The following is a 26,569-nucleotide window of genomic DNA, read 5'->3' as shown; positions in this document are numbered from 1 at the left end:
CTGGGACCTCTCCCTGCAGCTGTGCTGACCCGGGGCTCTGAGAGTTTAGCGGTGACTAATATCAGTATAGTAGTTCACATTGTAGAAATACATATCTGTGCTCCAGAAATATGTCATTACACATCTTATCTTAGAGAGAGAATTGGGGGGAAAATCTGTCAGTTTTGCTCAAATGGGAGAGTTGAAATTTATCAGACTGTGTCTCTGTGTTTCTCTGACAAACCAGGTACACAGCTCCCCAAACCCTGCTGGTGTCAGTTCAATCTCTTTGTGGCCTTTTGCTTGTTTAGTTCCTTCACCAGTGTTTAAACTTCTCATTCAGTATCTGAAAAGTGCGACTGGTACCACAGATGTAGTTTGACTGCAGGAGTGCTTCCAGGATGCTTCACATGTCATGGAAACTGTAGATGACTGGTTTAAACAATGAGGTTTTAGAATTTAAATGTAGAAGAAGTGTATCAGAAGAGTGTACTGTATCTAAATACTGTAATCCTTTCTACTGTACATTTGAAATGGATGACTTTTTTACTTGTATAAAAATGTATTTATATCGTTGTAAACATGGAACAGCTGTGTCTCTGAGCTATTTGTGTGGTTTGCGGTCTGTGGTTTAGAGACCAGTCTGAGTTTTTAGGAATTTGCATGAGACAGATTAAGATATGTTGTAGCAGTGTTCAATCACCTCAATAAAAAGACTCAGAATGCAGGTCTAAGAATTACGTCAGCTAGTTGTGAGGGCAGGTTAGTTTTAATATTTTGGTTTGACCAAGAACATATTTTTCCCAAAAGAAGCACATTTGTTCTCTATTGTGGGCTGAAGAGAAGAAAAAAGGCATAGCTTAATTTTTTGCATGTTTAAAGTTAGAAAGCTCTCCTGTACTTCAGGTTTACAATAGAATCCAACAAGTCAAAACAGGTTATAAACCAAGTCAGGATGGGAGGGATTTTACACCATTGTTGGTCCAGCCTCACCTCCAGTTCCACAGTACCTCACTGTAACTGGATTTGTAACAGGAGGGTTGTATTTACACAGTAGGTCTTCCAGCACCAAACCGCCGTGATAGAGGAACCTGCTACAACTCCATAATCACTCATGATTTTAATATACAGTATATCTAATTTCATGCTTTCAATGTTGAATATGTACTAAGAGTTTTAATCTAGGAATGTTTAGAAAACATTAACTATCCAGCTGTTTTTCAAACAGCAATTTAGAAACATTATTTTGAAAAAAAGATGAAGATTTTATATTCATGAAATGCTTTTATATCAGTATATCAGGTAGATTTCCCTTTAAAAAGAGTTTTATAAATCATTATTAAACTGTACGCTATAACCTGCACTGTTTTAATATGTTTGTTAGTAAAGTACAATCATAAAGTGTTGTTCATTTTAAAGACATACTCTCACAATGTTAATACAACAAATTACATGTCATTAAACATTTTCTTTAATTAAGTAATTTAACATTGAATCACATACATATTTTTTGTTCATTTCACTGATTTGAGGCCTAAACTTTGTTTTAAATTTTGAGAATACAGTGAAATGGTCAATGATTCATAATCAAAATACTACTCAGAAAGTTACTTCCTCCATTTTAGTGCCACTCAGAATTTACAGTACACTTTCAGTAGCAAAAAACTAAAGCTAATGATTTATTTTAAACAAAGCATTTTAGAATTTTGATTCAGAATTTCTGTTTCTAAGATTCCTCTTCTAAGCTTTGTAGAGCCTCATTTTTAGTAATTGTCATCCATTGTTTTGGAATTTCACCCCTTCCATAAAACTTTTTGGAATAATGTTTTTCCAAGTCCCTCTGAAAACGGCACACAAACCATTTCCAGTAGGACTGTACAGAGGAGTCAGGAGTAATGCTCCAACACGCGTACTTTGGTCCAGCTTCTTTGTAAGATTTATAAGGATGGTAGTTGTTTTCAGATACCCTAAATGTACGATCACTAACAATAGAAGAGGTACAGATATCAATAATTAGAATATCATGACCTGTTGGATGCCATCCGGCAATTCCTTGAGGGCGATGGAAATGCACTCTGTGATCCCCATCATGCCCTTCCATGGTGTTAGTGCAGAGGGCATTACAAAAGGGGCACTGCACCCAGCATCCACAAAGCTGCCTGAACAGAATCTCATCCGGCCTCTCTCGGAACTTTCCCATGTCCACTGAAGAGACACTGTTGAAACCGTTTTTCAAATCATCAATGACATTCTGCAATGCAACAGTCATTTCCTCCTGAAGAAAGTCAAAATCTTTGATGTCTGGGTACAGGACACCTTTCAAGTCCTTTTCTGTGAATTTCAGTTCATCTGCAAGCTGGCTGGAAAATGTGTTCAGCCACATCTGTACATCTCCATTCTTATTTTTAACAGCAACTGTTGATATAGAAATTGCCTCACTTACACATCTCTGCTTTAATTCCAAGTTTTGCTTGAAGATGTCAAGGATTCTGAAATCTTCTTCCTTGAATAAACTCTGAAATTTATGTATAATCATTTTGAGCAAGCTGGAGTCCTTTCCTTTGAAGAAATGTTCATTAACACATTGAGTTATAAATTCGTTAAAGTGCTTTTTAGGATTATCAATGTAATTCATGAACTTAGCAAAATTCTCCTCTTCAGCCAATACCAACAGGATGTGTTTTTCCAAGTTCGACCTGTTCCCACTGAATGCTGGAAAGTTTGCCCTCATATCCCCAGCTACATCAATAGCTGTTTTGTCATAGACTGTCTGCAGGATTGAGGGCTTCAGTTTGCTGCAGATAAAGTCAGCAAACACAGTTGCGGATGTTGCTCCTTGAAAGAATTTCTTAAAGATGCTGTAATAGTCTTCCTTCTTGCTTCCAAGGTATATCAGTGGATCATTAGCTTCCCTAAAGGCCTTCTGAAGGTCAGTGAACTTTAGCACCGCAATGTCACACACAAATAGGGTAACATCCACTTTGAAATCCTTTGTGAACACAAATCTTTTTATGTTTGATTCAAATTCTGTGATTCTTGTTGTTATGGTTTTTACAATTTCATATATGTAGCTGTCACTGTAACTTATTTTAGCTATTAGCTTCTGCTTAATATAGTCCTCAGTTTCTCTGACAATGTCTTGTATTAAATTTCTGATCGAATGATGATCCTCAGGCTTTAGGGTATGAGAAACAATTCCAAGGGAACGCTTTATTCTATTCATTTTCAGATAGTCCTTGTAGTCCCCAATGATGCAGATATTTTTATAATTACGGTGTTCCTTACTATATTTAACAAACTGTTCTTCATAAAATCCAAACAGAGTTTTCATCACATCCTCCTCTATGTCAATGTCTTTAATTTGGGGTATTTTTGATGTCAAACTTAAAACCCACTGCTTCCAGAGTGAATCAAATTCTTTTTTCAGATCAGAAGTGTCATTACCCTTGTTTCTCAGTGCAGAAGCCAACTCTTTGCTTTTATTGAACAGTTGATTTTCATACTGAGTTTTCTCATTATCCAACCTTTTACAGCTTGACTTTAATTGAATCAGTTCATCAAATTTCCTTTTAGTTCCTTTAATCAAATCATTCTTCAAGTCCTCAATTTTCAGCTCAGTTTTTCCTCTCCATTCCACAAGCATTTCTTTGTCAACATCTTCAGTGAAAAAGTTTTCCATCTCTCTTCTGACATTTTCAAAAGTGGCTGTTATTTCCTGAATCAGATATTTTCTGTCTACTGTTTCCAGTTTTCCATTCTCAATTCTGTTGTGCAGTTTGTTTTCAATGGCCAGCATAGCACTTCTAAGTTTCCATGTCCAATTCCCATACATTCTTTCCAGTTTCCTGTATGTTGTAATCTCCAGGGTGTTCTTAAAGCTAAACACAAAGTTTTCATTTAGCAGTGCTCTCCACAAATCTTTAATACGGAATTTAAATTCAGACAGATTCAGACTTTTGTGTTGAGCTGCATTTGAAAGAATAATCTGTTTGAGTTCCTGAACATTCTCACTGTAGCGTGGGTTAGGAGGGGCCATTGGAGGATTGCCTTCCCAGAGCTGGGCAAAATATTGCACATCTCTTTTCACATCAAACTTGATTACATCGTTGAACTGCACTACATCACACACCTCCTCTTTTGCTGCTAAACATGCCATTTCATCCAGTTTCTCCTGGAGACGCCTCTTTCCTTCCATGTTTTTTTCTCCAGCTGTAATCTCCCCAACATTTTGGTGAACAAACATGCAGCTGGGAGTCAGCCTCACCTTCTTCATCCTGAGAAATGCCTGGACTGAGATTTGGAGTATGTCTTGCATTTCTGCAGGATTTTCTCCAAAGATGTTGATTAGGGTCATGTTTCCTAGTCCAATGACAAAGGTTGCCAGTTCATTGTCATGATTGAGGGTTGATTTCCCAGCCAGTTCTAGAGCTCGTAAGCCCTCAGTGTCAACTACTAACATATAATCAAACTGCAGCTCTTCTTTGACTTCTTCATTCACTTTGACAAGCTGCATGAAAGCACCACGAGTACATCTGCCAGCACTGACAGCAAACTGCAGACCGAACATTGCATTCAGCATTGTAGACTTTCCAGTGCTTTGAAGTCCCAGAACAGACAGGACAAAGACTCTTTGGTCTCCTAGTCTCTCAATGACTTTTCCAAGAACAGAGTCTATCCACTTCAGAGGAACATGTGCAGCATCACCATCCATCAGCTCAATTGGATATCCAGAGATCATGATCTCTGCAGCTAGGGCAGGAAAATAATAAATATCCATCCCTGCTCGAACTGGCTGGGATTCCCAGGCTTCATAAATCTGACCCATCTCTCTCAGTACATGCTCAAGACCAAACACTGCAGAATTTAACTGTTCCGATATCGTTTCCAGTTCCACCTGTTTATTTTTCAGTTCATCTGATTTGTCATGTTTTTGCTTGAGGTCCAATACTTCTGACCATTTGGCATCATATATGTGATGAAGCTCTGACAGCTGGTCTGAACAATGTTCATCTATAAGGATCCCCAGCCACTTCAAAAAGAACATTTTCTGGACAGGTTTTTCTGTCTGCAAGTTTCTTACAAATGTTTTCATAAGGTTGTGGAGACCAAAGTCTCTTTGTTTGCTCCGTATATTTTTTATTTCTTCCTCAATTTTGCTTCGGGTCTGTTCAATATTTCCATGAAGGCGATGGAGATCTTTGTTCTTTTCACACCAGTCATGCCACAGTCTTCCTTGACATGGCAGGAACTGTTCCTTGATTTTGGAAAGCTTTACACTTTTCAAAATATCAATTATTTTTTTAGCACATAACTTTGCTTTTGTGCAGTCTTTATTTTCTTCATCAAGTCTGAATCCATTTTTTTGGCAATGTCTGCATATTCCTGAAGACAAAAGGTGTGATTTGATAACTTTAAGTAATGCTGAATTGTCTTTGTCAGTTCCTGAGTCAGCTCAGCCTGATTTCTGTTTTTCAGTCCAACTTTATACTTGTTGCCACAGACTCTAGTTAGAGACAACTCTGCATCAGCTAGTAAGCAAATCAGAGGTTTGGGAGAGGTGAGAAGCTTTTGTAAGATACTCTTAACCTTGTCATCAAGATTGAAATCAGGTAGGAAGACAACATTGACAGATGAAGCATCAATTAGAGAATTCTTCTGCTCTTGATGTTCTTCTGCATTGCCATGAAGGTTACAAAAGGCAATGCAGTCATTAAAAATGTCATCATCTTTCCCAGAAGGACAATACCATGCAATTTCCACTACACCATCCAATAGGAGGCGGCTCTTGCTGCTGCCTGAGCATTGCCTGTGGAAGAATGTGTTGTGTTTTTGTCTGTTGATCATGGAGTTAAGCAACTGAGATTTAGAGACTGAAACAGGGCCCAACCTGAAGAAAAACACCATGGGGGTCTTAGCCTTATAGATGGGCATGCAACTGCTGTTCACCGTATTACTATTTGAGGCCTTCCAGCTCTTTATAATCTGTCTGAATGTCCACAGAGGGAAATCTATCTTTCCAGTGATAGGATTGGGCACTAAAAGTGGTATGGCATACTGGCACATAGAGAGTTTAGTTACTATGTACTGTCTCAGAAAATTGTCTGCACAGTGAAACACTGCCATCTGAACATCCATTGGGTGAATATGGGCCTGTTGGATTTTATGGGTGTTATTGTCATTTTCCCCTTTACTGATAAAATTTTCTAAATCTGAAGGTATTTCTCTTTCCCCTTCTGTGTTGGAAAAGTCATCCTCAGTAATACCAGACTCATAGTTATCATCTTTGACAATCAACTCTCTTGCTCTGTAATCTAACATCAACAGTCTTTCTAAGAAAGCAAATGGTAAATACTTTTCTTTTAGAGGAGTTTGATCATGTAATGAGGATCTTCCAATAACAAGAATTTCTGATTTTGTCATTTTATGAGGATAAAAATCCTCTATACCAAGTCTATTGATAACCTCCCTGCACTGTTTCTCAAAGCTGTGTTTTTTTATATCTGCACTGCACAACTCTTTGCTGTCTGTTTCCTTGTCTGCATAACACAACCCTCTGACATTTGTGTCTCTGTTGGCACCGTGTGTCTCTCTGCTATCTGTGTCTCCGTCATCTTTGTACATCTCTTTGTTGTCTGTTTCCCTGTCTGCACTGTACATCTCTCTGCTCTCTGTGTGTATGTTGGCACTATGTGTCTCTCTGCTCTCTGTGTCTCTGCCATAGTTGTACATCTCTCTGCTGTCTGTGTCTCCATCTGAACTGCACAGGTCTCTGCTTTTTACTTCCCTGACAACACTGCACATCTCTCTGTTGTCTGTATCTCTATTTGAATAATATGTTTCTCTGTTCTCAGTGTCTCTGCCTGTACTACACATCTTGCTTTTGTCTGTGTCTCTGTTTGCATTTTGTGTGTATCTGCTATCATTTTTCTTGCCTGCACGGTGCGTCTCTTTGTTGTCTGTGCCTTTGCATTCAATGTACATTTTTCGACTGTCTTCATATATGTCTGCATTATGTTTCCAGCTGTTTTCTTCTTGTGCTCCTTCACTGCTATCTACCCCTACTCTTTCACCATAAGAGATCTGACAAGAATAACATGTTCTTCTCTGTTTTGTAGAAGTGATGTCATCTTCTTGGCTTCTAGATGATCCTCTCCAATTCACTTCACTTTCTTTTATGGGGTCTGTTGATAAACTCTTAAAAAAAGGAGACATATTGTACACAGTTAAACCTCCATGCATAATACACGTTTATCTTATAAGTTAATTTTCTTAAACATGTCATTGAATCAAAATTCTACCTCATTTAAAATAATTTGTTTTATTTTTACTTTATTTTTCAACAGAATTAACATTGAACACAATTTAGAACAATGGCTTTCTTGCATAAATTATTAACTAAACAAGCTACAGAAGTTTTATTGATTTTTTATCTTGAGGGTATTGAGAAAGGTATGGTTTGTTTTATCAGTCAGAGCCTCAGCATCATACACTGGATGAAAAAATGATTCTTCTGTAGCCATCTTATTAGTACACCTTTGAAATCAAAACAGCTGAATTTGTGTTGTGAAAGAAACAAACAATAGTTAAGTATTAATTAAATAATTGAAAGTTAGTCAGTTTACAGGAACTGTGTGGTGGCCTATAGTACTGTTATATTTGCATTGAACCTGTTTTATGCTATTTTCTAAGGGGTGGGGGAGAGGATCAGGGAAAGTACCGAGGAATAAATGCAGTTGCATTTATTTTAAAAGTGAAAATACCCTGAACTATAATGTACTGGACACAATGTGGCACCAAAGGACCGAAGGGATCAAAGTTCACCTGAGCACAAGAACAAAAGACAGAAGGCCATTCAGCCCATTGAGACTGGTAATTAGTAATTGATCAGAGGGACAAACACAAAAAACAGAGAATACCAGAATCCAGAGGGGGTATAATGTACATTGTTTTTCCCCTCAGAAAACTTTCACAAAGAAGAGACCCTTATCTAAAAGTGGATAAGTCTCAAGGGAGGAAGTGACCTGTGTGGTTTCTGGGCAGAGTTTGATATTTAGGCCCAGTGAATCTCTGTGACTGGCTCTTGGTGGATATTTTCAACTTAAAAGGAAATTATTCTACATAGTATGGTAACTAGGAAACAGTTCCAGCAGAATTTTTCATTCAATATGATTGACAAACTTTTAACTCCATTAAAACAAAGGATTGCTTTTTTTCTCGATTGACCTTCTAACCAACCAAACTAAATGGACCAAAAGGCATCTTTTCATTTGTATTTTTTAATTCCTTTTGTTTTTACTCTGCTGTGGCACGTGCATTTTCAGTTCCTTTTAATTCTCCAGAGCAATATACAGTATAATATGGTGTACATTAAGTGTTTATTACTCAGAATTAATTTTGGAATTCTTTCAGAAAAATACATATTTTAATTACACATTACTGAGCTAAAATTAGGCTTATTATCTGTCTCCTGGACACTTTATGCCTGCCACTATTCAAATTTATCATCTCTTTCTCCATTTACAACTTAGTGCATTGAGGGAATTAACTAAAAGTTTTTACTATGTTTCTTTACTGAATCCATCTCAGGACGTCTTGTCTCAAAAGATATGATAGCCACATGGGGTCTTTATGCATAGCTGGCATTTTTCTCAGGGAAATGACCAGTGACCTCTCCTGGAACAAATGGTCTATTCAGCAGAAGGGGGTACTTGTCACACACGCTGGCAGTAAAGAAAATATATGTACTGGTCAGCTTTCTAGAATGACCATATACAGTATAGCCACAATGCAAGTAGAAGTCATGTGGGGGTGTATCTCTTATCGTTTGTTTCACTGTATAAAAGAGCACTGTAAGCGTTGTCTTTTAAGTCTTGTGTCCAAACACAAGACTTCCATATGCATATGAAATAAAGACGACTTTCAACACACAAACTCTCAGCTGAAGCCCTTTTGTTTGGCACAACAACATCAACAAATATCTGACATTTGACATTTATCTTGCAGGCTTAAATTCCAGCTCTATCACACCTGTCTACATCTATCACAGCTGTGTTTAAAAAGAACAATCTATTTTGAATTTTCCATTTTCACATTTGATGGTGACAACTCAATGACAATCCAATGTTGCATCTAACAAGCTATTCTAACCTTCTCAGTTATGATTTAGACAGAAATACAGCATGAATACACATCTTCCTAAGGTAGGTAGCTTATGACTCTTGGACATGTCATGTTAATCTTCTCCTTTCTTTAGCTACTGGTTTCTGTACAATGACTCAAAGCATCCCACAGAATTACATCAAAAATGATGTAAAACCAAAGTTACCAAAGGCAGTTACAGTATCTAGCTACCAGAAGTAAAATCATGACTATTGTCATTTTTAAATCTGATGTAGATGTACTTTGTCAAGGTATTCAAAAGGTTCAATAGTGTTTACTTTTTTGTATTTACTGTATATTTTTTCCACTTGGTTAAATCATTCAGCATCATGGACTGTGCTTATGACATTGTACCCATTTGCACACCAAATCAGATAGCAAGCTAATTTTATGGCTATCATATTCTTAAACCAAAAAGATGCATTTCTTAAAGATACAGGAAAGATAAAATAAAGTGTTGAAGCAATATGAAAAAAAGCATTAAGCTAAAAGTGTCATGATTCCCAGAATATACTTCGATCAGACTAATTAAAACATTCTCAAGGTATTTTATACTGTAGAGTTAGACATCTGCTATAACCTCCTAAATGCACGTACAGATGCTGATTATAATTGAATTTGGTCAAAAGAGGAAATGCTTGTATATATCTTATCTTTTCAAATAATCAAGACAGTGAGGGCAAATAGTAGTGAGAGAACAATTAGGGAACTATGAGATACAATAATTTGTTTGAAGTATATTTTGAAAGTGATGCGTTTGAGTACAGAGCAAAAGGTGACAATTTCTGGAAAATACATTTTGAATTATTGATAAAATCTAAGAGATGTAAAATATTATAGGATAGGTAGGAAGTCAATGGAAAATGGTTCAAATGCAGGTTTTTGCATGCCAATAGTATTAAACAGGGAATACTGAGCTAGAAGCTACTTATGAAAAATAAAATAGAATATTATTTTAACGGCATTTAAATGTTTAGATTATATGGGAAAGCAATTAAAAAGACAAACATAAAACTAGTATACAGTGTATAGTAAAATTGTAGAATTTAAATGTAACAAAGTTATGTTGAAGTCCTATACTTACAGGTTAAAAGAACTGAGCCTTTTGTTTTGAATAGAGAAGACGAAGAGGGGACCTGATACAAGTATCAAAATCCTCAAAATGCATTTACTAAGTCAGCCCAGCAGTTTTTTTCCAAAAGAACTGTAAATCCTGATCTAGAGGCTACAAGGGAAAACTATAAGGAAGTGCATTGTGGGAGTAGCATTGGAAGATCCTCGACTCGGCCACACCCACTCTATTGCCTTCTTTATCTTACTGGCAGGGTGACATGGTAATGACCGATATTGCTTCTCTTTGAGGCCCTCCCTGCCCTTCAGTGATGCTAACTCTCTAGCTAGGAGACTTCTTGATCCTAGCCACCACTCATGATGCCTCCTGCTGCCAGCCTCTCTTATGGAACTTCCAGCTCACCATCCCAACTACTGGTCCCCTCGTGATCAGTCAATCCCTGGACTTTCACGTTGACCTCCAGCTGCTGACATTACCTCCTGACACCATCAAGCTGAGTTGCACACTCACTACACATACTAGAATCTCCAGTATCTCAATCTCCCACTCAGACTCTTAACATTCTCAACACCGATTCTTTAGTACCTCACTCTGATGCTTCAGACATGACACACTGCCCTATGTAGTGTTTCATAGCCGTTCAGGGACGCCAAATATGTAATCATAGTGGCTCTCTGAAGGCACCAGTTCTGTAGGGTTTGGGCATTTACTGAGACAATTATTAATTGTAGCAGTAAATCACAAAGTTGATTCTTTTGATGGCTTTAGAATCCAACCACGCGACATAACTCAAACAACGCGCACACACAGGTACTAATACACGAGGATAAATTTATTAATACATAGAATATGCATATAAACCTAACAGATCTTATCGTGAGGGTTATCAGAATACAAAAGGTATATATTCAATCAGTTACGAAGTGTTACACATCAAGAGGACATACGTTCAGTATATCATTCATTAAGACCGTTTCGTAAAGTGAACTTGGTTACAACTTCTACATTAGATACTCAAAACAAGTACATAACTCTTAGGAATTAAATTGATATCAACTGGTTGGGATAACAATTGAATTCTCGAGCTGTAATGCATTGAAGTTGAATACTCATCCAATTTCTGGGGATTCAGATCTCCTGCAGGCACAAACAATCAGCTGCAGGCTTGTTGCTGTCCAATCCGCGCTCTCTGGCTCCGTGCCAGGCTGTGCTGTGCGGCTTGCGACGGTGCGCTGCAGATGCTCACTGACCGGCTAGTTAGTGTTGGCTTTAACTAGCAAAGTTTGTGCACAGGAGAAAAGATGACTGTGGGTCCCAGCAAGTCAGGAAGAGGACCGGTTCGTTCCTGATGAAGACTAGTTCTGAATAGTGATTCAGCTGTCCACAGTTCCGATCTGTTCACGAGGCCTGCTGCTGGTTACTCTCTGGCAACCTCCACTCTAGACTCTTAGAACAAAGGAAAGTTCTGGCACTCGGACACACTGGCCGTTCCGTGGTTGTCCGGGCTGAGTCTCGGGATGGTCAGGAGGCGCGCTGCGAGAATGTCCTGCCCTTGGGAGCCTTCTGCTCCTGGGCCGTCCTGCCCTGGAATTCTCCTTTGAATTCCCTTTAGAACAGTCCACAGAATCCTCTCCAGAATCTTACTGAATCTCCCGAATCTGAATCTCGTTGAATCTCTATCTCCAGGCCTGTGTTGCCTGTTTTTACCTGGAGGAACTTCAGCTTGTTGATTGGCTGAAAGTTCCATGGGCATCAGAGTCCCACGTGGGTTACTCAGCCCTACCAGTCCCTGATTGGTTGATCAAGGTGAGATATGAGTCACTTAGTCCTGACACTTAGTAATGCAGTCCAGATGTCCAACTGGCACTCCCTAGACAGATAGGCGCCAATGGATGACCATTGATCATGATAGCCAGGCTTAGCTAAGTGCACCCCCCTTTGGGAGCTGTCCTAGGAAACCTTAAATCACCCTAATGGTCTCTCTGTGGCTGCACCACAGAGATGAACAGAGAAATGGGGCCTCATTTGGGAAGCTCAGAAACACTTAATTCTGCCTTATTATTAAGCCTCGCCGCTACATATCCCCCCTTTTTGAAGGTCACGAGGTCCTGAGGCGTTGTTGCCTTCAAAACAAAAACAGAGTTAAGTGATGTCCCTTGCCATTAGAACATTAATCTTAAATGTCCACATTACTCCTCGAGAATTCATACCAGAACCAGCATTGGATACAAACAGGATGAATAACATCTGGAGTATGTATAAACACGGTAGGAGACATTATCTAAGTCTAGGAATTACACATCAGGAAGTTCACTGTCAATATCTGATACCTCTGTGGTAGATATTTGGGGAGAAGTCACTTCCTTTCTTTTGGCATGCTACCTTTGACTCATTCATGCTACCCGGAGTACATCTTGATGTAAGAGTACATCATTCAGAGTACACTGTCAGTCATGATCCAGCTACCCGGCAGCAGTGTTACAATAACACCAGTTCCTGTTCCCAGCCCCCCGATAAACCACAACACCTGTGTTGGGTATCTGCTAGGGTGGTTTGGAGGTTTGTTCCATTAAAGCAAACTAACTACCTGTACCTCTTCAGGGCTTACTGTTTCTTGGATTTCTATCCAATTCCTTAGTGTGGCACCTGAAGGCATCCACGACCTCAAGTTTGGTCTTATGTTGTCTGGTTCCAGACCGTACAGTGTTAAGTTACCATGCTGTACTATGGCCTCCTCAGGAACTTACAGGAACTGTTTTATTAGGTAGCTGCCTTGTGGTAGCTGTATCATGCCTGTCACAAGTCATACTGACAGTTAAATGTGGTGTGCCGACCAGCCATTTACTTCCCACCTGCTCTTCATGGGGTTCATTAACCTCCCTCTGCTCGTTAGTAGCTTTACACCCTTCATTGGTGAATCGTTTAGACACAGCCAATGGATAGCTTTGGTAGCCATACCCATCTCAAGATTTGGAACCGAATTCAATCTTGGTTTGCCTTCTGGGTGAGCTATGAACGATGGGGTTAATGTCACACACTCCTCTACTGAGAAGAGTGGAATCAAGTGGGTTGGGAATTGTGCCGTGGTTAGACTGGCTACAGTGGCACTAAGCTCCCTTAACAGGTCTTGTGTCAACATTCTGGCCTGTTGCACACAAGCATAAACCCACTGTATAACACCAACAATCATGTCCACTGGTTGGGGAATAAGGTTTAACCCTGTTGCATAGGAAATTGCCTGTAGGGTTTTCCCTAAGCTTTCCAACTTTTGCTACTGTCGATACAGTCTGTCACTACCCTCTGGCATCTCCTTCACCTGCCTTCTTGGGGCAGTCAGGGTGAGAGTGCCAGTACCAAACAAACCTACCAAAAAGAGCAAACGTGCAACAGTGGCGGCAGCAATCAGTCCTCCCAAAAGTCTTTTCGGGTGGCTGATCCCAGTCATCTCCTTCTGAGTGACTGTCGCCTTTCTAAGCTGGCGCAGCGTGTACATGGTGTCTTTCTCAGTATGCCATGTGGCATCTTGGGCACCAACATCCTGGAAATCTGAGGAGATCTGACGCAGCTGCTGATGCTGCTCCTCCTTTTCCAGGGCATCTGCTTTTTCGATTTGTTCATGCCTGTGCTCTAGGAACCCTGCAGGGGGCGGTGCAGCGGTGGACCATGCCTGACCCTCGGCTGAGTGGTCATCTGGAGCACCTGAGTGATCTGGGATTGTTATCCCATTCTCACTGTTCAGGTCCACCCTGCACACTTCCTGATTGAGGAATCCCTCTATCGGCATGTTTACAATCGTTCGCTGGGCGTGGGTGTAGGACACCTGCTCGCTCCCCCCTTCCCTCGCTAGGGGTTCAGGGAGCTGCCCCAGCACTGGGATAGCTAGTTCACTGTCTTCGAACTCGCTATCACCCACCAGGCCCATGTCAGTGCAGGCGGGGATTTTGACACCCCTCTTTGCGATGTCCTGCACTGGCAGGCGGGTGACTTGACCATCCAGCTCCAGTCTGGCTGAACCACTGTTGGTCAGACTCAGACTGACAGACTGAGCTGGTGGCTGTAAGAAAACCGGCTCGGCTTTCATTCCCTGTCCCTTCTGGGGGACTGGGTGTGTTGGCAACCCTGCCGTTGAGGCAGGAACAATCAGGTCAGTCTCACTCACTACCTGGTAGTTGTGAGAAATAATGTTACCTGACTGCAGGTTCCCTGGGTCACAGCAGAGGGAATCGGCATCTGGGATCAGGTGTGTCCACAGCGCAGTAGTCTCAGCGTCCAGCTGGACCTCCTGTCTAACCTGTGAATGTTGCACCAGGGGCACCTGGCGGTGGCCCTGTGACAGCTGCTCAAGCAGATCCTCACTAATAGAGGACCTCTCAGGGCTAAGGGTGAGGGCTACATCACCAACCTGCTCTCCTGCCATCTGGATCCCTTCCACCACTGCAGGGTGGTGTTCCTGACCCCTCTTGGGTGCCAGGGTGCACAGGGAAAGCTCCTTTTCATCGCCAGGTGGGGAGATCTGCTCCTCTTTAGGGATGTAAAAGGGGTGTGCTTTACCTGGTGGATCAGGCGGCTGCTTGGAGCACCGCTCCTGTGGCATGGAGGCTGTTGTGACCTTGGCCAGGGCACGACTTCCCTGTATATCTGGGAAACAAGATAATATTTTTATTTCTTGTCCAGAGGGAACAGAAGGAATCTCCGCATAGGCTTCTGTGTTCGGTGGGCACTGTGTAAGCACAGTCTGCCTCTTGGCCCCCCTTTCCTTCTGTACAGAAGGCTTAGGAGCCTTGACCTGTTTCCACACTTTGCCTTTCTGGTGATCCACCAAAGGTTCCACTCTGAGTCGCATACCCTTTTCTTTTTCTACCCGTTTGAGCTTGCCGTGTGACATCAAACACCTTTCAACCTCAGTGTCAATCAGTGTCTCACTGGGTAAGACATCTCCCATGGCAGCCTTGAGGTAAAAGCTTCGTGCTTTTCCTCTGTGTTTTACTGCCTGCTCTGTGACTTCAGGGGTGGAGTCAGCACTCGCTTGGGAGTGGCTGACCTCATCCAGGCAGGAACCCTTCCGCTCAATCAGATAGACTGAGGGAGGGAGAGGGGGCGGGTCTCCGCCTCCTCCAGTGGAGAGTATCAGCTCATTCACGCTTCCGGCAGCCTTGGGGAGCGGTTGTCCCTGTCCTAATAAAGCTTGTTCAAGCCTGGCCAGGCGGGCGGCTACTGAATCCTTTTGTTCAGCCTTTTCTAGCCCTTTCCCTTCCCCGGTGTTCTCATGGCACTTAGGACGCTGGGTGCGGTCCTGTGTGAGTGCTTTGGAACGGGGCTTAGCCAGCTCAGGAGCCTGTGCTCCTTCGAGCAGGGGGGAATTAACCCTGCTGGCTCTGACGGCGAACACAGTCGCTTTAGCAGCTTTTTGCTCAGAGCGACTTTGGACATCATACTCCCAGGCTTTCTGCGCGAATCTCTTAATATCAGTCATTTTCATGGTCTGTGCATCTGTATGCATTAAGATCATCTTTCTGACTGACGGGTGGAGATTCGCAATGAATAAACCCTTGAAATGTGTGTTCTCTTCGCAACCCTCATAATTTCGCCCTGCAAAATAAGTTCGTCTAAGTCTCTCGTAATATTCGCGAGGGGACTCTGCTCTCTCGTGCTTAATGTTAAGAGCGGCGGCTATCGCGGCAGTCGGGTCAATAAACGCACTGTATTCTTCGATAAGTGCTTGACATAGCTGCTCAAAGTCATTACAGACTTCTTTCATCTGCCTAGCCATCCACTCATGTACAGCTCTGCTGGTAGTTTTCCTGACCAGAAACACTTTCTCCTGTTCTGTGGCGTTTGGCAGGAACTGCAGGTTATACCTGAGGTCTTGAATATAACTCTCGATATTATTCTCTGACACTGCGGGGTCAAATCTCTCTATGTCCTTCGCTAGCTCTCTCAGAGAATGGAGATTTATTCTTCTAGCTTCTCCGCTGACGGAGATATGGAAGAGATCGTGGTCAGACTTGTTGCTGCTAGAGAGAGTGCTTAATAGCGACTCGAATTCAGACCTTTTAGCAACCATCGTTAAACTTAAAGAGTATTACTTTTAAGTACGAAATCACAGTTTTACCACAGAAAACCACAAGATCAAGTATGCAATCAACCCGGTAGATTGCAAAAGATCACAAAACAATCAAGCACTGCTTAAAGAGCAAGGGGAACTTTTTTCCTTTCGGCTTTCAGCACACTGTATTGTCGTGTATGAAACCCGCGGCGTTTTATATGAATTATTCCGCTTGGTTGATTCATTTCAGTCTTGCCACGCCGGTCCAGGGACGCCATAAATGTGGTGTTTCATAGCCGTTCAGGGACGCCAAATATGTAATCATAGTGGCTCTCTGAAGGCACCAGTTCTGTAGGGTTTGGGCATTTACTGAGACAATTATTAATTGTAGCAGTAAATCACAAAGTTGATTCTTTTGATGGCTTTAGAATCCAACCACGCGACATAACTCAAACAACGCGCACACACAGGTACTAATACACGAGGATAAATTTATTAATACATAGAATATGCATATAAACCTAACAGATCTTATCGTGAGGGTTATCAGAATACAAAAGGTATATATTCAATCAGTTACGAAGTGTTACACATCAAGAGGACATACGTTCAGTATATCATTCATTAAGACCGTTTCGTAAAGTGAACTTGGTTACAACTTCTACATTAGATACTCAAAACAAGTACATAACTCTTAGGAATTAAATTGATATCAACTGGTTGGGATAACAATTGAATTCTCGAGCTGTAATGCATTGAAGTTGAATACTCATCCAATTTCTGGGGATTCAGATCTCCTGCAGGCACAAACAATCAGCTGCAGGCTTGTTGCTGTCCAATCCGCGCTCTCTGGCTCCGTGCCAGGCTGTGCTGTGCGGCTTGCGACGGTGCGCTGCAGATGCTCACTGACCGGCTAGTTAGTGTTGGCTTTAACTAGCAAAGTTTGTGCACAGGAGAAAAGATGACTGTGGGTCCCAGCAAGTCAGGAAGAGGACCGGTTCGTTCCTGATGAAGACTAGTTCTGAATAGTGATTCAGCTGTCCACAGTTCCGATCTGTTCACGAGGCCTGCTGCTGGTTACTCTCTGGCAACCTCCACTCTAGACTCTTAGAACAAAGGAAAGTTCTGGCACTCGGACACACTGGCCGTTCCGTGGTTGTCCGGGCTGAGTCTCGGGATGGTCAGGAGGCGCGCTGCGAGAATGTCCTGCCCTTGGGAGCCTTCTGCTCCTGGGCCGTCCTGCCCTGGAATTCTCCTTTGAATTCCCTTTAGAACAGTCCACAGAATCCTCTCCAGAATCTTACTGAATCTCCCGAATCTGAATCTCGTTGAATCTCTATCTCCAGGCCTGTGTTGCCTGTTTTTACCTGGAGGAACTTCAGCTTGTTGATTGGCTGAAAGTTCCATGGGCATCAGAGTCCCACGTGGGTTACTCAGCCCTACCAGTCCCTGATTGGTTGATCAAGGTGAGATATGAGTCACTTAGTCCTGACACTTAGTAATGCAGTCCAGATGTCCAACTGGCACTCCCTAGACAGATAGGCGCCAATGGATGACCATTGATCATGATAGCCAGGCTTAGCTAAGTGCACCCCCCTTTGGGAGCTGTCCTAGGAAACCTTAAATCACCCTAATGGTCTCTCTGTGGCTGCACCACAGAGATGAACAGAGAAATGGGGCCTCATTTGGGAAGCTCAGAAACACTTAATTCTGCCTTATTATTAAGCCTCGCCGCTACACCTATTAAAAACACAACCTCTCTGATGCCTCACTCTCATATCCATGGCTGTGCACTAGCAGCTGCTGGTGCACCTTTTCCCCCCATCACTATGAACTTCAGTGTCTAACTCACAATGGAGCTTTAACTTACTCTTAACTCTAGAGAGGTCTGCAGCTAGAACAATCTTGCTTTCCCCTCATACATTGTATTGCCAGGAAAGGGGTCCCTCACCTGAAACTCTTGAATTCATTTGAACTCACTAACTCACATAAACTATTATATAAACATACACTTTAGATCCTCAGGGGATTCACTGGATAGACATGTTCTCACTCCCTAAAATAGGCTGCCTTCGTTTTAAACCTCCCTTATCTACTTAATACAATTCCCTCTGGTCAGTTCCTTCAGGAATCCTTCACTGCTCAATATTCTTCCAATCTCCTGCAAGAATGTGGCTCACATTCACACAGAGTTATCTGATATACTATGAATAGAAATTTGCAGTTTTAATCTTATGAAGAAATATCTATTACTGTGGTACACTAGTCTTCTGTCATTTATAAGTCTAAAAAATATGCACTAATAAATGTTTCAGAGTGGTATTTTCTAAATGTTATTTTAAAGGGTCAAAGCAATTATTAATACACAGAGGCACAAGCAGTATTATTAAAACAATGGTGTTAACCAATTGCCAGATAACTGTGTTTGTCTTTTCAAAGCATGCTGATGACAATAGCCCTGGGATTTATTTACCTGGACATTAAACTCTGTGATAAGTACAGAGATAATCACTCTGATTTCTGAACTCTTAGAATGAAGGGTATAAATAGGTTTGCAAAGTGAGTTATTATAGAGAATGGTTAATAGAAAGATAAATTAGTCACTTAATCATTTAATGATTATATTTGTGGAATAGCCTGAAATAGTTGATTGTGCTACAGTAGTAATGTTTTTTTACCTCATTTGGATCTTCAGTAGTATCATCATGCACCTTGCAATCTATGGTGGGGTGGAACAAATTGAGAGGATTAGGATTTTATTTACATCAATAGACAGTAATTCCGATCCTGGATATTTAAATATCTTAAGCATAATAAAGGGAAAACTTTTTACAAATAATCAGAAAAAAATAGCATTAGTAGTCCATGGATCCAAATCTGATTTTAACTACAGAGAGATTAATTAACAGATAGAGACTCCCTGCCATTGATGAAAATATTATATTGAACAACAGCCAAAACAGCTGGTTGATAAGCAGTTTTGGAAAAACCAACTACTGACTACAATTAGAAGCATCTAGACTCATTCGGAAGCATGTGGTACCATTGTGAACCATCTGCACCATGTTTTTCCACACATATGTTTGTGTGGCACAACGACAACAACAGCTGGCTTTCTGGTCTGTTAATAATCTTCTAATATTATTTGATCCTTAAATTCCTAAAGTATAATCACAAGTACTGTTTCCGTCCTCTTAAGCTTTATTTATATCAACCATTTAAATAAAGAAGTAATATACTGTATTTAGAAAAATATCTAATTGATATATTTGCTTTTAGAATATTATTTCCATTTTTAGTCAGTTGTATTACCTTTTGCATCTTGCTTCATCATTTTTAGCTCATGTGTCCCCTTTGCTCTTTGATTATTTGCCTCATCCACATCTTGAATTTCTTCTCTGATTCTGTTCTTTTCTAGTTTTTTCTGTTCCTTTCCTTCTTTCAGTCTCCATTCCTTGTGTCCAATGAATTCTTCTTCCTTCTGGTGTATCTCTCTAGAGTAATAGCCTCCTTTGTTAGCTTTGACCATTAAATCAATCTTTTCTAGTAAATCTCTCACCTGCTTGCGGTTGCTTATATAGTTGTTGTTAAAGAGGTGATACCTGCCCCCAAACTGCTGAACCAGACTTTGCAGGTCCCTATTCTCTTCAATAAACTCCTCAATAGTCTGGTGTTGCAATTATCTCCACAGGTGAACAGAACCAGAGTGAACCTCAAAACCTTCTCTCCAAACAACTCTTGGATCTGTTCTGATGCTCTCGTCTCATTCTCTGTAAATGCTCCCAATTTTACCACCAAGAGGAAAGCATGGGGGCCAGGGACACACAAAGATAGACAAGTGTTTCTATGGGTCTCCACCTCTTCTGTGAATCGTGTGTCCAGAAACCCTGGGGTATCCACAGCAGTAATAGTCCTCTTCCTGATTTTTATTGTTCCCTTTTCACACTGCTGTGTTGTAGAGGTAGAGCTGGGATCATAAGTAAACTCCTTCCCTCCCAGGATGGTGTTTCCTGTGGAGCTCTTCCCCACTCCTATTTGTCCCAGCAGGACAATCCGCAGCTCGGACAGGAGGCCGGGGTCTGAAAAGAAAATATGCATTTAAAGGAATTCACCAAATATTCTACTTAATAGATTCTATTGGCTATTAGCATTATAATGTTCAAAGTAATGGTCAAACAAGGTCAAAAATCTAGTGGTACCTATATAAGACATATTGATGCCTTTTTTTCCAACAGAGGAAATTAGGAGCATACAAAGAGAATCTTTTTTATATACTTGGATATACTGTATGAATGGATGATAAATGAATTTACAGCATGTGAATACAAACTAAAACACTATTATGAGATTATGAAAAAATAGATGTTTGGAAATTCACTTTTTACAGAATTGGTTCATTGGAAAGGACAATAACCCAGACACACATGAATTACTTCTGTGTGTGTTGAGGCATCAGGAAATAATTACACCTACTGTATCAATATTTCTCATTCTTAAGACAGGACTGTGCACACTGTGGAGTGTTAGTCTGACTGGAGCCCCACAACTGTTTTATTTTACCTTGTCAAGTGATAGCCATAATGGCCAAGTGCTAGGTGGCCAGGAGGTATTTAAAACTTTGGCTAAAAGCAGACCATTTTGGGAGATCAGTAAGACAGTGTTTTTTTGTATAATACAGTATAGAAATACATGTTTTCTTTGATGCTACAACTGAAAAAAAGAAACCTTTACAGGTCAGAGTACAGAAATATAACAATTTCTGTATATAAGAGAAATAAAATGTAGGAAAAAAAGGAACTGCTATCTTATATTTGTGGGAACATTTATTGTCTTTTAACTCTTAACTGGACAAAACAAATCCTTCTCTTGTATCTTTTTTTTTCCCCACAGTATTGTATCTTGTATCTTTAACTTTTTCCCCACAGTATAAGAGATAGATAAAATGTTAATCAAAGGCCTGATTTTTGTACTAGTTTTCAAAACACTGAATACCCAGCAAGCCCAAATTCCACTCAAAAGTCTTTACAGCAGGATTCACCTTAGTGCATATTTGTCTAATGACACCCTCTCATCAGCTGAAAACCAAGTAACCAACATCAACAATATTAATCATACAGTAAGTAAAACTGTTGGACTCCCCATTCCAGATTTTTTGCTCCAATGAACTACTTATTCATCAGTGCAAAGACAATGCTACAAAAGTTTTCCTCTTATCCAAATCCAAACACCCAGGAGTCATACAGCAAGGACAGCTCCTTTCACTACACAACAATGATACTGTTATCAAAACAATAGACAAAGGGGGTGCTGCTGTAGTTTGGCAAAAGTACCTATATATTGCTGAAGCCTCCTGCTAACATTTACGTACAGTATGTTGCTCTCTTCCAAAGGTTCTTACCATTATCAAAAGCATGTTGTCTCACTTCTCATTAGCAATGGAGAATTAACACTGGAGGCTACTGTCTGACTGCTGAACATCTTCAGGCATCTCAATTCTACCTCCTTGTTAACATCCACAAATCTGGCACCCCCAGACTCCCTATTGTCTTAACAAGCAATTGTCCTTCTACTCATAACTCAGCTTTTCCTGATAGTCTAATGAGTATGTGTCCTTCAAATATTATATTAACCAAATACTTGAAATTTTAATTTCATGGTCCAGCATGTTACATGAACATGTAAAGGTTTATTCCATGCAGAAAAGAGAAGAAAAGAAACGACATTTGGAGCCTTTTTCAGGTGTCACCTGCTTAGTGAAGCACACACTATACCATGAACTGCTCTACTTCAAAAACGTCAATAAAAAAGTTTGTTAAAACTTCATTTCCATTATTCTAGCTTTCCCACTGTTTCTCATAGATCATTCACACTATTAAAGCTGAATTTAATTCCACTTTTATTATTGTCTTTCTATCTTTGGCATAGTCTATAACTCATTTGAGGATTTTTGCTATGCTGCACGGGTAGCACTTGGTTGTAGTGTTCAAAACTACTTGTAGTTTTCTGTTTTTTAACATATTCTGACCCCCCTATCAGGTATCTAGGTAATTATGTTAGTGGGGATATATACCTAAAACTCTCTCAAATACATTTGCTATAATTTGTCATTATCAATGTAGCTATTTAGCTAACTATTGATTTCAGGAAGAAAGCCAGCTAAAGTCTTCACAGCCTGGAAAAATACCAGAAACAGATGTTTTGCCTTTGGAAATAATTTTATATGCTATGTCTCATAAGAAGAGGTGGTGACATTTGGGTGATACACTTTATAACCTGTTGAAGAATCCATCAATTATACCACCCAGTGTTATTTCATAATGAATAAGGGGTGCATCTTTTTTAATCTACTTCTATTCCAGTTTTCCCTAAATAACTAATAGATGCTAATGCCTACATTTAAGTTATTCTCACCAGGTCTATTCATTATTCTAACTTGTTGCATAAAAGTAATTAAATTAGATAACATTTTACAGCCTACAAACCTATGGGTACAGTTAGCTTAAAGCAATTAAATGGAAGGTTCAGTTCTTCTAGAATTCTACCATAGTACTATTTTTAATAGTAATAGCTGTGTGGTATGTTATTGACTGTGAAGATTAGGAGCTTTTTTCTACTTTAGAGTAATCTGGGTGGGAGAAAAGGAAATGGGGGCAGGGCATGCTTTTTATCCAATGCCCCAGTATCACTAACTGGGGGAAGTTGGTTAATTGTTTTTATGTTTTCTTTTAAACTGTATAACTGTTGTAATTGTAAATGTTCATTATACAAATAAAAGTACTCCAAATTGAGTTATAGTCAATGATTACTTAAAACTTTGGGTGAAAAGTATGCACACAAATATTGTTAATGGGAATACACAACCGCATACAGTATGTATGCCATTTTCTTAACCAATAATTTTATCTCATAGTTGTTTATGTTGCTTTACGTGTTATCAGAATTAACCTAGCAATGTATTGTCTTCTGTGAAAATAAAAACATACTGTAATCAGAACAAATTAGAGAAGTGTAAATTATCTGTACAATAGAATTTGTAAGACTGGTAAGGTGTCTTGCTAAAGTGAGTCTAAGACACCAGGCCAAATTGGCTGGAGTTCTCATATAGCCGCCCCAGGGTCTAGGTGTTCCACACCTGCTGTTTACAGAACATGTTCACTAAAATATCAAAAATTATATGCATCATCCCATTTATTATGAGTACAAATTACAAATATGACTTACCCATTTGTTGACAGCAAACATATATCTGTTTCTTCTCTTCAGAACCTGCAGCAATGAAAATAAACTCTTTTAAGCAAAATTACAAATTAATATTTTGTTTACTTTGTCAAATTTTAATATTGCCTCTCAGAAAAAGCTATCTAATCTGATATTTATACTGTATATCTAATCTGATATTTCATATTTCATTATTTTGCAAAATACATAACAAAATGAGAATTTAAGGTAAATATCAAATCTCCTTAAAAACAGTTGAGATGTTTTGTGCTATTTTGTTTAAAGTATTGTCCTTAGAAGAAAAAGTTATGTCATAAGACTACTAAATTAAAACTTGTTGTTTCATTTTAAGTGACAACAAGTTTGGCATTGTCAACTTTGATATAAAAATGTCTTATATAAAAAGATATAAATATATCTCTATATCTGTCTGATAAATGTCTGATATAAAAATGCTTTTGGCAGGTTGGCAAACTCAGTCTTCATCTATTCTATGCATGTGGAATTTACAGTATATTAAGAAGACCAACAGCTCTTCAGCAATATGCAATACTTGATTCTTCAATCTAGATGATATATTTATACATTTAAATTAATTGTTCCTCACCTTGACTTTATTTTATTTCAATAATCTTTTCTAACACCAGTTTAGTTGAGTTGGCATGGGTACCCAGATGGAAGGGTATCATTCTAGAGACTGTACTGTACATAGCTCTTTGAGTGGAGTGTCCAGAAAACCGCTATATAAGTGTAAGCAATTATTATTATTATTATTATTATTATTATTATTATATATAAAACATACAGGTACTGTATAGCAGAAGGGGAGCATGCCGGGGTCCAAAGACCCCTTTGGACAATTGAATGACATTTTTATTTGTGTAATTTATATGACCAAAAACCATATTCTTTTCAAGCACTGGAATGGTTCTCCCTACAGAAGTCTTTCAGGGACTCCTCAACTGAATATAGGTGTAAATGTTATTCACTTACATTGCTATATCCCCTGATTGGATACAGGACTTAATATGTTTCATTCTCTTCCTCTTTAATTTCCAGGAAGATAATCTTTATCTGTGTTATCTTTACCAATGTGTAGCACACTTACAGATGCAGCCATTCAAAGTGCGCGGGACAGACACGTACCGGAGGTAATTGGCTACGGCCTCGCGCATCGTGACGCGCGTTGACGAAAAATACCGCGGTACGTGATTGGTTGACCGACAGGGGCACTCATGGTGCGTTGGTCTGTCATAGAAAGATTTAAATCTCTTTACTGTGCCCGTTTTAGTATTGAATAATAAGAGCTGGAAGAGCCTGGGTCAAGAGCAGGCAACACATGGGTTCAAAAGAGAGCCTGCAGCCAACAGCGCAGCTTGTGAGAGCCTCTGTGAAGCCTTCCAAATTCAGTCCAGCAGCAGTGAGAAAGACACTCCAGCAGATCTACCATCAAGAGAAAGACAAAAAGAATGACCAAGAGCTTCTATCAATTAAAAGTCAGAGACAAGAGAAGCCAAACCTGTCAGTGCCAACAAGAAAGAACACAGACTGTTCAGAACCTCGGACAGAACCACAGAACAGGCCCGGGCCACTACAGGAATCTGGGCTAGAGAGCAGCACCATCACCGCTGTGCTCCCACAGCACAGAGATGGAGAGGAGAAAACTCCAACAGAAGATCAGCAGCAAAAACCCTGTACAAGCAGTCAAGGCCAACAATGACAAGAAATTCAAAGAAGAAGAAAGAATTAAGGAGTTGGAGGACAGGAATGAGGAAAGGACTCATGAAGAAAATGAGGACATGGGAAACAAGCAAAAAGAGGTAGAACCTACAAATAACAATGAAACACCAAAGGATGAAAATAAGCAACATGGTGAGAATGGTGCCAGGGGTGAGGATGAGATTGAAAAAACAAAGAATGCGCCAGCAGGAAAAAATGATGTTTGTGACAAAATTGACAAAGCTGAGGAGATAGAGGAGATGCAGAGCAGGGTGCAAACAGAGGAAAAAGACATGGGTGCCATTTTCCCGGGAGAAGAAGCTACCTGTGGAGCAGACACAGAGAAAAGCAAAGCCAGCCTGTCTGAAGCCCCTGCTGTGCAGCTGCAGGTCCAGATCCCTGTAGACCCACACAGCTCTGCAGCTGACACAGAGGCCCCAGCTGAACTGAGAGGACAGGAGTGCCACACTGATGGAGCCCCCTGCATGCTGAAGACTGATGAAAAAGAGGTGGGAAACACAAAAGAAAGAAAATAAGCAAAATGGTGAAAATGGTACCAGTGGAGAGGATGAGAGAGAAAAAATAAAGAATAAGGTAACAGAAAAAACTGACGTTTGTGATAAAATGACAAAGGTGAGAACAGAGTGTCAGAAGATAGTGAGGAAGTGACACCACACAGCATTGAACCCCTGCTGTTGCCTGAATCACAGACACAGAGAACACTCTACTATACTGGAGCTTCACAGAGCCCAGTTCCTGCCACACTGCCCCTTCACCCACAGGAGAATGATATGGAGAAACAGATGACAGGAACAGAGAAGCAGAATGCCAGTAGGCAGGAGAAAGAAGCAAAAGATGCAGAACAAATACTTTATGTGCTACAGCAAACATTCAGAGAAGAAGATATGGTAAAAGATGGGATTCACAAAGACAAATGTGGAGTGAACACAAATTCAGCAGTGTGCAGAACAGACTCAGGAAGAAGGACACCAAGTCCTTGTGAAGCCACTGCTGTTCCACTGCAGGACAAAGGGAACAAGAAAGAGACGGCAGCAAAGGCAGGAGGGAGAAATGTCCAGGATGACTCAATATCCCCATAGACCTCCAAGGTGAGGCCAGACAGAGTCGTTCACTTTCCTCTGAGCCGCAGACAAAACAGAAGAGAAGGAGCACTCAAAGCACGATGGAAAAGAGAGATTTAGTGGCAGAAACGCCAGCAGCCCTCCCACCCGACAAAACGCCTGACAATGAGGAAAAAGATGGCGGGTCAAACATACCCAAGATGAGCCGCCCTGCTTCCCCAGAGCCCAGCTACCGCTGCAGGAGGGGGATCAGGGGCAGAAAGAAAAAGACAAACTTGGTGGAAGTAGGGGCTG

General features: G+C 40.4%; 1 protein-coding gene and 1 pseudogene across 2 annotated transcripts; both read right to left on the bottom strand.

Moving 5' to 3' along the window:
• Nucleotides 1-1,321: 1,321 nt before the first annotated feature.
• Nucleotides 1,322-5,140, bottom strand: LOC148815877 (interferon-induced very large GTPase 1-like). The gene has a single exon (XM_088904671.1). It carries the CDS (start codon nucleotides 5,069-5,071, stop codon nucleotides 1,706-1,708), a length of 3,366 nt encoding a protein of 1,121 aa, XP_088760797.1. The 5' UTR covers nucleotides 5,072-5,140; the 3' UTR covers nucleotides 1,322-1,705.
• LOC148815876 (uncharacterized) lies at nucleotides 5,131-23,518 on the bottom strand (annotated as a pseudogene). The gene is made up of 4 exons (XR_016086022.1): nucleotides 23,478-23,518; nucleotides 19,569-20,335; nucleotides 18,935-18,975; nucleotides 5,131-7,173 (listed from the first exon to the last, which is right to left on the bottom strand). The product of XR_016086022.1 is annotated as an uncharacterized LOC148815876 (transcript).
• Nucleotides 23,519-26,569: the final 3,051 nt, after the last annotated feature.

Source organism: Atractosteus spatula, chromosome 24 (genome assembly GCF_055471065.1).
Source record: "Atractosteus spatula isolate fAtrSpa1 chromosome 24, fAtrSpa1.hap1, whole genome shotgun sequence".
NCBI classification, from domain to species: domain Eukaryota; kingdom Metazoa; phylum Chordata; class Actinopteri; order Semionotiformes; family Lepisosteidae; genus Atractosteus; species Atractosteus spatula.
This window is presented reverse-complemented; position numbering and strand designations above follow the sequence as displayed.